Here is a 12,541-nt window from a genome sequence, read left to right as displayed (position 1 = left end):
ATAATAGGATTTCAGGTGTGTTCCAGTGCATTTGCATGTGGTTTTAATGCGTTCTGGTGCAATTCATTGCAGCTCAAATAGGACGAGCAGTAGAGCTGCAGCTAACGATTATTTTCAAAATCGATTAGTTAGCCGATTATTGAGTTCGATTAATCGGATAAAAAATAAAATACATTTTAAAAAATGGCTCCAGTGATGAGCTACTAGTTTGTATTGAGATTGTAGTCCATCACGGGAGCAAGCTTGGAGCAGTGATAGTAAATAAGAAAAAAAAAGTGTGGTGTGCAATATAGTGAAATGAAAAAAGTGTAAAACTATATAGCAATGAATGCAGAATGGCACCGGCTATAGAGGACTACAAATCCCAGCAATAGTACATTATACAGCACAATACAGAATACCACCAGCTACAGAGGAGTACAACAAATCCCAGCAATACATTATAGCTGGCGGTATTCTGCATTGCGCTGTATAGAGGACTACAAATCCCAGCAATAGTACATTATACAGTGGTGCAATGCCGAATACCACTAGCTATAGAGGACTACAAAACCCAGCAATAGTACATTATACAGTGGTGCAATGCCGAATACCACTAGCTATAGAGGACTACAAAACCCAGCAATAGTACATTATACAGTGGTGCAATGCCGAATACCACTAGCTATAGAGGACTACAAAACCCAGCAATAGTACATTATACAGTGGTGCAATGCCGAATACCACTAGCTATAGAGGACTACAAAACCCAGCAATAGTACATTATACATACAGTGTATAATGTACTATTGGTGAGATTTGTATTACTCTGTATAATATATAGCACAATGTACCATCAGCTATAGTGGAATACAAATACCAGCAATACATTATAGAGCACCATGAGTGCAAGCTTACCTGAGCAATCTTCCAGCAACTTGCTTCTGAGAATAGGGCCTGTCTATCGGGTGGATTGTCGTCCCCCACACCTGCTCCTCCTTACTTCTTCTCTCCGCGTCCCTGTGCAAATCGTGGATGTGAAAGGCAGGGGGGCGTGAGGCGGGGAGGAGGTGCGGCGTGTGGAGCATGGGTGCGGGCATGTCTGGCAGCGGCGAGCGAGAGGAGGTGCGGCGCGCAGCTTGAGTGGAGCCGTGAACAGGGCCAACTAACCAGAAGCCGATTAATCGATGATTGAAAAAGTTGACAACTTTTTCAATAATCGCTTATAATCGATTATGTCGATTAGTTGTTGCAGCCCTAACGGACAGTATTTTTTCTGACTGCATCGGAACAGACTGCACTGGTGTGAATAGAGCACCAGAAATCCCATAGAAAAAGCATTGTGATGTATTGGCTGCAGCAGCCAAACTGAACGGACTGCATCACAACTGCATCTGGTGTGAACTAGCCCTGAGAGAAACAAGTGTCTATTCTTTTTTTTCACCCAGCAATAAAATAGAAAGGATTTATTAAGTAGTTAAGACTAAATGAAAATAGGAACATAAAATTGCACTAGTTATGAAAGGAAAAACACCCCCAAGCAAATAACCGGACTTTTTAAGTCTTTGTTTCAGTTTTTGAGATAATATTAAAGCATCCATATTTAAAAGAATAAAACATAAGGATTAGTTCTTCCAGGGGCAGGGACTATGTTTCCATGTATTTATAAAGTCCAAATATCCAGTAATGTCCCCTCTGGCTCTCTCCTGGAACAGCTGAGATAAACAAGACCATGACCGTGTTACAATGTCTGGTGCACTTCTAACCTTGGAAATGTACTTTTCTCTGGCTCCATGTCTGATATGTGTACCAGAGTTGCACTAGCCATAGGAGGCAGCAGTTACATTTTTTAGACCCACACTAGGCCCAATTTAGACAACAGCCAGTTAACCTATCAGCATGTCTTTGGAGTGTGGAAGGAAGCCAGAGTAGGTAGAAGAAACCCAAACAATCACAAGGGAAAGATACAAACCCCCTGCAGATAGCCCCCAAATTCTGCCGCTGCTACATCCCGCACAAAAACTAAGCTGATGATTACCTGTGCCCACTGTGTGCCTTCTAGGTCCCCAGTACAGGTACAAGGACACTCAATCACTGCAAAAAGTCTAGGCGGCTGTATGGGGCCAGACACTGCCATAGTGGCCGTACAGGCAGGAGGAGATAAGAGAAGATACCTGTACAATGGCCCAACCATTGGTATAAGGATATTGCTGCAATCAGCAGAGGCAAGGCCAGGTGTTGTGTGTGTGTGCATCTATAATGTCCATCTATTAGATGTCATGTATGCATCTGCCATTCATTAAAGGGGATCTATGAGGTAAGTGATTTTCACTCATCCTCATAGTTAGAGCCGACCTGTGACAAAGAAGACCTGTGACTGGTCGGCTCTATCGATTGGGAAGTAAGCAGAAACATGCACCGATCCGCTCACTTCTTGATCATCTCCCTGCAGTGAGCCGTGACTGGTTGTCACTGCTCCCTGCGGCGATTTCCCCCCTCCCCTCTCCGAGCCTCCAGCGCTAAGTGGAGGAACTAGCCCGCCGTCCTCGTCCCCGCCGCTACGATAGCCTCCGGTTCTCTTCCCTTGATAAATAAAATGTATCAAGGGGAGAGAACCACAGCAAGGGCCGCTCTCAGGGAATCTGCCGCTCCAGGCAAACGCCTTGTTTGCCTCGCGGCAGATACGCCCCTGGGAACGGACGGGGGTGGGGCGGGTACAGCTGGCTCTGCCTCTAGATAGGCAGAGCCAGCTGTCACTCACGCAGCTGGGTGGATCTCGACAGTATTGTCGGGATCCGTCCCGGCTGCGGCGCTCTCAGTATATGGCGGGCTATTGCCTGCCATATACTGAGCTTTGGGTCACAGGAGGAGGTTGTATGTCCTCCCGTGACTATGAAGAGAACTATGGGGGAAAACACTTACCCCATAGTTCTCTTTTAAGAAGCAAAGGGGGGTGTATATGAGAAGAGCAGAGCTGCAAGGAGACAGTACTCCCCCCCCCCCCCCCAAATATTCATTATAATTTTAATTAAAATGTATCTAAATCCAGAAACCAATATTTAAACTATTACAGCTTACCGGTCACTAGATATGGTGGGTGCATGGGACTGCAGGCAACACTTATATACCACTATAATAAATAAAGACACAAAACACCATATTTGGCATAAAAATTAATGGTTGCCGCATTGACATGGAAGTGGGCCTCGTATTCAAGTTGCCCTCTTAACCATTAGTTGTTTTTTTTCTTCAGGATTTTTCGCCTTTTTCACCTGGTAACACAATACATCTCCATCATGTCAATGTATCTACAAGGGGAGCCATGCTTGTCACACAGGCTGGACTTCAAGTATGTCTGCCTGTGGCAAGCTGCAATATATTCAATTTGGGTTTTTGGGTTTAGATACGTACGCTTTAACTGCCAAAAATATACATATGATCCCCTACTAAGCTGTAGAGAATACTGATATCTCTTTGTTTTTCTCTGCAGCTTGGTCAGGAAGAGCTGAACATGTGACAGGATCAGTAGGTGATACAATAACCCTTCCCTGTCACTATACTGTTCATAAACTCACACACAGCATGTGCTGGGGACGAGGTACATGTCCAAGTTCTGGGTGTAATGAACTTATCATGCAGACTGATGGCAGCAAAGTGACCTGGAGAAAATCTGACACATATCAATTACTGGGGAACATAACACAGGGGGACGTGTCACTGACCCTCACTGTTGTGAGCGAGAAAGATGGAGGAACATACTGCTGTCGGGTGGACATCCCTGGATGGTTCAATGACTTAAAAGAAAACATTGATGTGAAGATAATCAGTAAGTGTCACCTTTATATTCTCAGTCAAAATGATTTTATAAATTCTATAATATACAGATTACAGATAATCACTTAGTAATTGCTGAGACAGATGTGATAATAAAATAGAGTGAGTTAATATCACATATATTTATAACTGTAATGGTCAATAGTTAGACAAATGTTCACAGTATGGGCAGGTTCACACCATTTTCCGGACCAGATCTGAAACGCAGTGCATTGCGTTTTTGTCGCGTTTTTACAGCGTTTGGAATTTTTTACATTTTTAATATTTTTTTTGCATAAAATGGTCTTACAGGTGTGTTGCAGTGCGTTTGTATGCTTTTAGGAAAATAGATAAGGATAAGCAGTATTTTCTTTTCTGGTCTGGAACGTGTGAACAGAGGCCAGAAATAGAATAGGGATACATTAGGATGCATTTTGGGTCCGGAAACAATCTGGTCTGGTCTGGAGATGATCCGGACATGATGTAAATGGCCCCCAAAGCTGGCCATACACCTATAGATTATCTGCCAATTTTCTGTGGTCAGATGGAAAAAGTGCAACAGATTCCTCCATCTACGCTAAACTATGTGGATGGAGGAATCTCCCACTGGGCCAAGCTTCAGTATCATACTAGTCGGCCCCGCTGGCTCTCACATTACATGAACAATGCCTGCATCCAATCAGATTTGTCAGGTGTTTTGAGAGCCAGCGGGGCCAACTAGCAAGATACTGAAGCTTGGCCCAGTGGGAGATTCCTCCATCTACACAGCTGGGCACTGAACTGTCTGCAACTGATTGTCATGTTCCAAAGATCAGATGGATTATGTTTTATCTCTAATAAAGTCCAAAATATTAGTCGTAGAGAGATGATCTTTTTCTCTCTATACAGTTGCAAAATGGTTTGTCCTGGTTGAACAGAACTGCCCAGGGACCAACAGACCAGATATGTGGACCCCAAATAGTCATGCAGTGTTTGCACTTGCTGTGATTGGGATGATGTCCTGGTGTCAGAAATCCGAACTCTGACCCAGCCATTATAATGGCCACAGTGAGTTTGTACCTCAAGAGGTGATTGGTCAAGGGTCAGGCTGGGCACACACCTTACAACCATCGCAAGACTTTTGTCTTGCGATGGTTGTAAGGTACTTAAAAAAACGTACGATCTGCCTATGTTCCATAGGCAGATCGTACTTGCGATGATCGCAAGCCACGCCCCCTGAGGGGCGGGCTTCCGATGACCGCAATGCCGAACAGGCAGTGTGCGCTTGCGCACACCGGCCCGTACGGCTGTTATCGTACGGACATGCCACAAACCCACCGAACATCGTACGATGCTCGGCGGGTTTTCGAACATGTCCGTAAGTTTAAAGTCGTGCGACCTTACAGTAGTAGAGGTCGCACGGCTTCCACACACCTTACGATCATCGTACGATCGCGGGATTTCCCGCGATTATCGTACGATAATCGTAAGGTGTGTGGGGACCCTTAGAGTAGCATGAAAATGAACAGGGTATTTTGTATGGAGCCTGTTCTGAAGAAGGCATATTGTGTGGCTTCTGCGTACTAAGTTAAGAATTCATACTCCTAGGAAGACTGTTGCATTGTGTTACCAATGTCTGTATGCTCGGTCAGAAGTTAATTGCTAAGCTGTACGACATTGCATTGTGTGACTGCTGATTGCATGAAGATTAGTGTCAGTGTGTAGTATCTGCCAGACAAGTATCTGTATGGTTGCCTGGCAGACCATTCAGCTGAGAAACTGCAGGTGGTGGCAAGCTACCATAGGCCATTTGTCTGGTGTGTGTCTGGGCAGTGGGAAAAGTGATAACACAAGGATTCTAGCTCGCAGGATAGCTTGAGGAATAACAGAATTGTGTGGTAATTACTTGGCTTCTCCATAGCCTGTAGAGTGCACTAGATTGTATGCAGGATTTCTATCTGCCTGCCTGTGTTCAGACAGCTACATTCAATACCCTCTAGTGATAGTCAGGGGTATTGCACTATCACAGCTGGTTTTACTTTCCCAAAATAAGCTCTCTCCTCATTTCTCATCCACCAAAACTCAGTTTTGTCACCATGGGCATGATTTCCTTGACAACAGACATCAGGATTTAAATATAAGTACAACTTTGCCCTCATTAGTCCACAACTTCGAGAGGGCAGAATAGACAGTAAGACTTCCACTGTAAGAAGTATCAGCATGTAGGCCCACTGTTTTCCTATAGCAACAAGAATTGTTAACACTTCTTCTACTCTCTCTTTATAGAAAGGTATGAAGACACTACACGTGTTACAGAACAAGTCACTACAAGAAGGGAAGAAACATCCAATACAGGTAATGTGGCTTGGCCTGACACCTTCCACCTGGGGAACACCACAGACACTGGTTGAAGTCCTGCAGCAGATAGACAACAAGAGAGTGCTGATCGGTGAATATACATTGCTGGAGGGTGGGATGGGGCTGGCACTGTCACTCCTCCCTGAGCAGAGTCTCCTGGAAGCCCACCTCTGGCTAACATCTGTGTCCTAACTGGGGAGATTTCCCCTCCGTTCCTCTCCGGATAGGAAGTGATGGAATATTTCTCCACAGGGAAAAGGACAAAATAAAACATTTTTGCTGAGTGGTGAAGGGTTGAAAAGTCTGTCAGTATTTTTAGTGCTGTCCAGAGGCTTGTAAGGCTACGGGACAATTACTTCCCCCATTTCATAAGGGTGTCACAGGGACTGGTAGTGTTGGAGAATCCCCCCATTAGGGTCAAAGACAGAAATAAATGCTTGAAAAACAAATTTGTCTGCAGTTAGGTTTTAATAAAGGTTTTGACACGGGGCCATGGGGGTGATATTATGTGGTTGTTTCATCTTCTTGTATAGGGTCTTCTGTGTATACGGAGAACCATTCTGTGCACCTGTGTTGGAACACCAAATAATGTGTTTGTGAGTTCCCCAGCGTATGCAGTCTGAATGATATACACACATTTGTCCATTCTTTAGTGGAGTTCCTGTAAATCAAATTCCTCTTTATTCATTTCTAAGGTTGGCAGCAGTGACACGCTTACAATAACATAATGTTAATCATTTACATTAATATATGTTTGATGTCATTTATACCTTTAGATGTGAACACCTCCGGCACATTCACAACAATAACTGTGAAGACGACATTTATAGGCTCGGAGGTAAAAATACAATTTGTTACTTGGAAAATTCTCAACCTGAAAATGTTTATAGTAACATGTCCTGCATGGGCAAAGCATAGGGTCACTTCATGTTTATCTCCAGGGAAATTATAAAAAAATATTCAGTATGACTCTACAATACATGTGCGTTCCCCATGTTTTGTCTGTTTAAAAAGCTGCGAGTGCAGAACAATGCCTAATGATCTGCCCAAAATCCTCGAGCTCCTAACGTCTTGCAGTTAGATGACAAAGCTACCTCTGCTGCACTAAAATCCTAAGCAGTGTTGTCATTCCTGCCTGAGTTCTCTCCTGCTGGACTACAGTACCTCTCCCCAGTGGTGTATTTTGGTTTTGTGCTGCTCTAGGCAAGACTAAACTCAGGCACCCCCCTCAATCTAAATTTTCCCCCCCCCATCCTGTTTAGGACATTTTGTGCAACCTGTCAGTCACTGGATATAGCCCACACGGGGTCTCAGGAGAGCTGTACACGGTCTCAGGTGGGCTCTGCATAGTCCCTTTCCCTGCATACATGTGCAGCTCGAAGTGCCATCAGTACCAACAGTATACATTGCAGTCCCCAGCCTGCTTCTGGGACATCCCACCATCAGATCACATGCTATGGCCACCCCCGAGCCACCCGCTGCTTCTCCTCCACCTCCTGTACAAAGCAAGCTGGACCGCATCTCACTGGACCCTCCCCTCCACCAGACAGCTCTATAATTAGGCAGCCGCTCTTAGGGCGGCCTAGTTTGCCTCTTTGCCTGATTCTGTGCCGCCCAGCCTCAGCCCACTGGGCAAGTGCCCAGTATGCTCAAGGGCAAGTCCGGCCTAGTCCACCTCATTGGTTTGGGTGGCGTTTTCTGCCACCCCCCTGGAAAGTGCCGCCCTAGGCAAATGCCTAGTTTGCCTTGCAGTAGATACACCCCTGCCTCTCCCCCTCTACTTATCTCCGTAGCACAAGGTTAGGTACTCTGTAGTCCATCAGGGGAGAACTCAGAAGGGCTGACAATGCTGTTTGTTGTATCATGGCAGGAGAAACAGCGTTATCAGCTAAAAGAATTAGAGTTAGAATCACAGTAGATTTCTGGCAGATCAACAGGTATATTTTCTGTACCTTCTGCATTTTTAAAGGGATCCAACCTGGGGAAATGTGAATGTTTTCTTGTTTTGTGGATATGTATTGCGCATGTATATTTTTTGTTGTATTTTGCCCAGATGTACATTTTAGGAATGTGGGATGCTCATACAATCTGAGTAGGGATCGGTCTGGTCAATTCTGATCCAGTCACTGGAATGCAGACACTAGGATACGTAGGGACAGATTCATGAGTACGGTCATCATAAAGTATATATTATTACATTGTGAAGCATTTACTTCAGGATTGGAGGAATGCTTTTAGAATAAAGAAATATCTTTTTTTGCCAACAAAAGGTAACTTTAAATATTCTTTCTTTTTTCCAGGAATCTGAGAAATTACAGGATGATCCTAAAAATGTAGCCGTTTATGTTATCACTCTGGTTCTTTTCATCCTTCTGGTGTCACTGATGCTATACACATGTAAGAACTTCTATACTGACACTGAAAATATGCCTCATGCTTTGTGTAAGGGATAATAGTACAGATCACACTGGGGCTGGTGGTAAACATGTCTGTTGGTGGAAGGATCCGGGCAAAATGCAACTTTCACCCATCTATAGGCTCTAAGCTGGTTAAAGCTGATTTATGTTTTCTTTGGTCACCATGCGTACTTCACACCTTTTCTTTTTATCTTAAAATCCTGCCTGACACATCTCAAACCACGACCTGTTTAAAGACTACACCAGACCTAAGAATTCTACTGCAAATATGCACAACCAAAGAAGAAAACACACAGAGCCACGTCCCCCTAAAGAAACTTTAATGTGCACCAAAACACCATGATTACATAACGTCAGGTGTCCCCTTACATCAGAGTGTCCCCTTACATCAGAGAATCCCCAAGTCTGCAATGACTTCCCCTTACATCAGAGAATCCCCAAGTCCTCTATGACTGCCCAACACAATAGGGCTGCATAAAGTTTACAAACACTAGCATTTTGAAACCTACTACCGTAGCTGTATACAAAGTACCCTGGGATCGTCTATAGAAGGGGTATTGAATTAAAATTCAAGGGGGTTCAGTCAGTAAAAGGTTCTCCCAGCAGAGTTCCGAATCTCATGTCTGTTCCTTGACTCAGATCCTTGTATACTGTATATATAGTTGTTCCCTAAATCAGGTATCCCCATTAGAGTGCCTCCTTACATGAGATGTCCCCACAAGTATGCCAACTTAAATCAGGTGTCCCCATCAGAGAGTCCCCTTACATCAGAGTGACCCCTTACATCAGGTGTCCCCATCAGAGTGCCCCTTTTACATCAGGGGTCCCCATCAGAGTGCCCCTTTTACATCAGGTGTCCCCATCAGAGTGCCCCTTTTACATCAGGTGTCCCCATCAGAGTGCCCCTTTTACATCAGGTGTCCCCATCAGAGTGCCCCTTTTACATCAGGTGTCCCTGCCCATCAGATTCCCCTTACATCAGAGAGTCCCCTGGGATCAGGTGTCCCCATCAGAGTGCCCCTTTTACATGAGGTGTCCCCGCCTATCAGATTCCCCTTACATCAGAGAGTCCCCAGGTGTCCCCATCAGAGTGCCTCCTGTGGAAGCAGGCTGCAGGTCTGGATGGAGAAGGTTCCATTTTCACCCTCCTGTGACGCTGGGGACGGGGCACACATGTGACATCATTGGTTCTAAGTATTAGTAATATCTCCACCGCACTCCGTACCAATACACTCTTCTTCTAAATTCCTTGGGGTGCTGTAACAACTGGTGGATGGCACCACAGCATACACTATACGATATGTTGTCCACACACCATTCAGCTTTAGAATATTCTCTTTGTTGACATAATGTGTGAAAAAACAACAAGTCTAAGTATCACTGACGTTCCTCTCGTCCATTACAAGTCCATTGAATTGCATTGGATATGAGAACGCCGAGGGACATTCCACAGCCGGAGCGGAGTTCTCCTTTAAAATCAGCATCTTTGATGTAATTGGTTGAAGGTAGTGTCTGACAGTGACGTGCCGTGCCTTCTGTGCTGGGTGAGGCATCCCCCAGCCCGCCGAAGCCCCGTCCCATCATACTGAAGCCCCGCCCCAGCTCGGTAACCAAGCTGTGTGGGGAGGAGGAAGGGAGGAGCCACCCTGTCCCTCACTTGCTCGCCGCTGCTGAGGCATCGAGATCGATGGCCTCAGTGGGTTTTTTTTTCTTTTTTTGATTGGACAGCTTGGACCAATGGCGCTTTGCCATTGGTCCAAGCCATACACAGAGATCACGCCTCTAACACAGAGTAGAGGCTGTGACAGCTCTTGCCTCACCAAGTTAGGTTACACAAGTAATGGGGAAGCCCGCTGCTGTGTAACCTAACTACCTGTCAAAGGTTGGATGCAGCGCTGCCTGTAATTAACAGGCAGCGCTCCATCCATGACAGGTTACACAGCGGAGAGGATTTCCATACATAATGGGGAGGATTTCCCTGCTGTGTAACCTGTAACAAGCCGCTCTGAATGGAGAAAAAGCTGTCGGATTCAGACATGAAGCTGACGCCTTTTTCCTTCATACTAGATGAGGCTCTGCCTCCCCTGACCGCACGTCCCTGGTGTCTGAGTACTGCCGCTCTTTATTACTAATTCCATGTTCTGGGAACCCCCTTTTCTTACCAGTCAGTAAAGCAGGAGTTGTATTCACAAATCCACCCACTGCAAAACTCCCAAAGGAAGTGTAGTCTTTATTACCTGAAGAACAGATGGAGCCTTGTTTAATAATAATTCTTAGACTGCTCAAAGCTGACAAGCAGGAGTGAGAGGGCCACACGGGTCCCAAAGCCCATCAGTATGACACATGTGAAGCTTGCCATGCAGTCATATGGCCAGTGTGCTGGTATAACTGCATAACACGTCAGATAATAGTGAATGTAATAAAATGTTTTTGCTCTTCATTACAACAAACTTTATTTGTATCTACAGGGAAATTCTACAAAGCCAAAAAGACTAAAGCAGACAGGTAATAACAGGTTTGGGAAATGTGTGAAATAAGGTCTGTGTTGTCCAAGAAACCAGATTTCAGTCTCACATTTTCCAGGGCAGGTTTTAATCTGATTGGATGATTTGTACAATACGAATAGTTCTTGGTCAAACACAGATCTTGCAGTACTCTCTCTCCTGTGCAGTATATTTCACATTTACACCCTAAAGACAAACTGGGCAACTGTTTAAAGAAAGGAATTTCATCTAGTTATACATGCGTGATCAAAAATCAGAGACCCTGCACCTTCCCCATGCAGGACAAGGCTCCAAATTGCATAGGCGGGGCCCTCTGTCCCAATGGGACAGCACTGGCGCTTGGCGATTAGACACTCAGTGCTGCATCCTGCATCCTCCCTCTAGTAGCTGCAGGAGAGCAAAGGGAAGATTCGTATAGACAGGAGGGCAACTATAAAAGTGAACCTGTGGCTTTGGTCTGCATGGGCTCAGCACCGGTTCTTTATTTTGCGCACTAGTATGTACTTTTACAAACTGGCATTCGTACTTGAATGTCTTAATGTCGTCCTCCTGTAAACGTCTGCGCAGCAGTACTAAGTCAAGAAGAGAAGGGATCAGCATTCCAAGCTAGTCACACAGTCCATGGCTTTGCACAGTGCTAGTTAAGCTAGCACTTTTAACATGCTTACAGTAAGGGAAAGCACAAAGATGGCTTCTGCTCCTTTGTTGTCCAATCACAGGATGGGGGGGGGGGGGGGGGTAAGATCACCAAATATCTGCAGCCATTTTTAGCTACAGTCACCAATCAGATGTGTGAATACTATTATTTTAGCAGGGGTGGGGTAGGCAGGCACACGGAATATGGTTTTAAGGGTAAGATATGGCATTTATATGGGTGTATTACTAAAGTGGGGTACATATGGATCGAATGTCGGCTGATTAAGCAGGATTTGACAGACATTCGATCCATGAGTGGCTCAATCAGGGTCAGCATAACTAGTGTCCCCATTGGAAGGTGTGATGGGCATAGTTAAAACTCCAGTCACGGAATGCAGCCAATCACAGTCCTGCTCTGGTCTTCAAAATAACACTCCCCCCTCATATACTGAGGATACTTCCTTCTCTCCTCCGGAACTTCCTGTCTGTATGTTGCATCTTTTCCCATTTGTACCTCTTTTCCTACTTTCTTCTGGCTGAGCTATCTATTAAAAGGCCTGGGGGAGGAGAAATAAACTGCTGGGTAGCTTTAGGAATGTCCAGGCTGAGCGGCCCCTGACCCTTTAAGGGCTGCCGGCCAGGGCTACATGGGGTACAAAATTAAGGCCTTGACATTTTAGTTGTGCTTTATTGTCTATTTATTTATTTTACAGCAACGCATTAGTGATCAACATTGATGTTCTGGGAAGTGAAGGAAATCAAGCCACGGATAACATCTATACATGATTGAACTATAAACACTTTTCTTATACAGAAGATATAAAACTCCACCACCAGTTCAATTTCGGACCACCG

At 45.0% G+C, this 12,541-nt stretch overlaps 1 protein-coding gene across 1 annotated transcript; it reads left to right on the top strand.

Moving 5' to 3' along the window:
- The first annotated feature begins 3,612 nt into the window (after positions 1-3,612).
- LOC108784587 (T-cell immunoglobulin and mucin domain-containing protein 4-like) lies at positions 3,613-12,472 on the top strand. Its single transcript, XM_018553438.1, has 6 exons — positions 3,613-3,805; positions 6,058-6,126; positions 6,906-6,967; positions 8,430-8,526; positions 11,015-11,051; positions 12,400-12,472. The coding sequence occupies exons 1-6, from the start codon at positions 3,613-3,615 to the stop codon at positions 12,470-12,472; spliced, it is 531 nt and encodes a 176-aa protein (XP_018408940.1).
- The last annotated feature ends 69 nt before the right edge of the window (positions 12,473-12,541 follow it).

This window comes from Nanorana parkeri, unplaced genomic scaffold (assembly GCF_000935625.1).
Source record: "Nanorana parkeri isolate BGI_ZX_2015 unplaced genomic scaffold, ASM93562v1 scaffold120, whole genome shotgun sequence".
NCBI lineage: Eukaryota > Metazoa > Chordata > Amphibia > Anura > Dicroglossidae > Nanorana > Nanorana parkeri.
The sequence above is the reverse complement of the archived record's forward strand: the minus strand, read 5'-3'. Positions and strand labels throughout refer to the sequence as shown.

What these genes read in the sequence shown, in the direction of transcription:
- LOC108784587 (XM_018553438.1), top strand. Translation starts at nt 3,613, where the DNA reads ATGCAGACTGATGGCAGCAAAGTGACCTGGAGAAAATCTGACACATAT. An exon ending in CATTGATGTGAAGATAATCA is followed by an intron (nt 3,806 to 6,057) that starts GTAAGTGTCACC and finishes CTCTCTTTATAG; the next exon opens with AAAGGTATGAAGACACTACA. An exon ending in CGACATTTATAGGCTCGGAG is followed by an intron (nt 6,968 to 8,429) that starts GTAAAAATACAA and finishes TCTTTTTTCCAG; the next exon opens with GAATCTGAGAAATTACAGGA.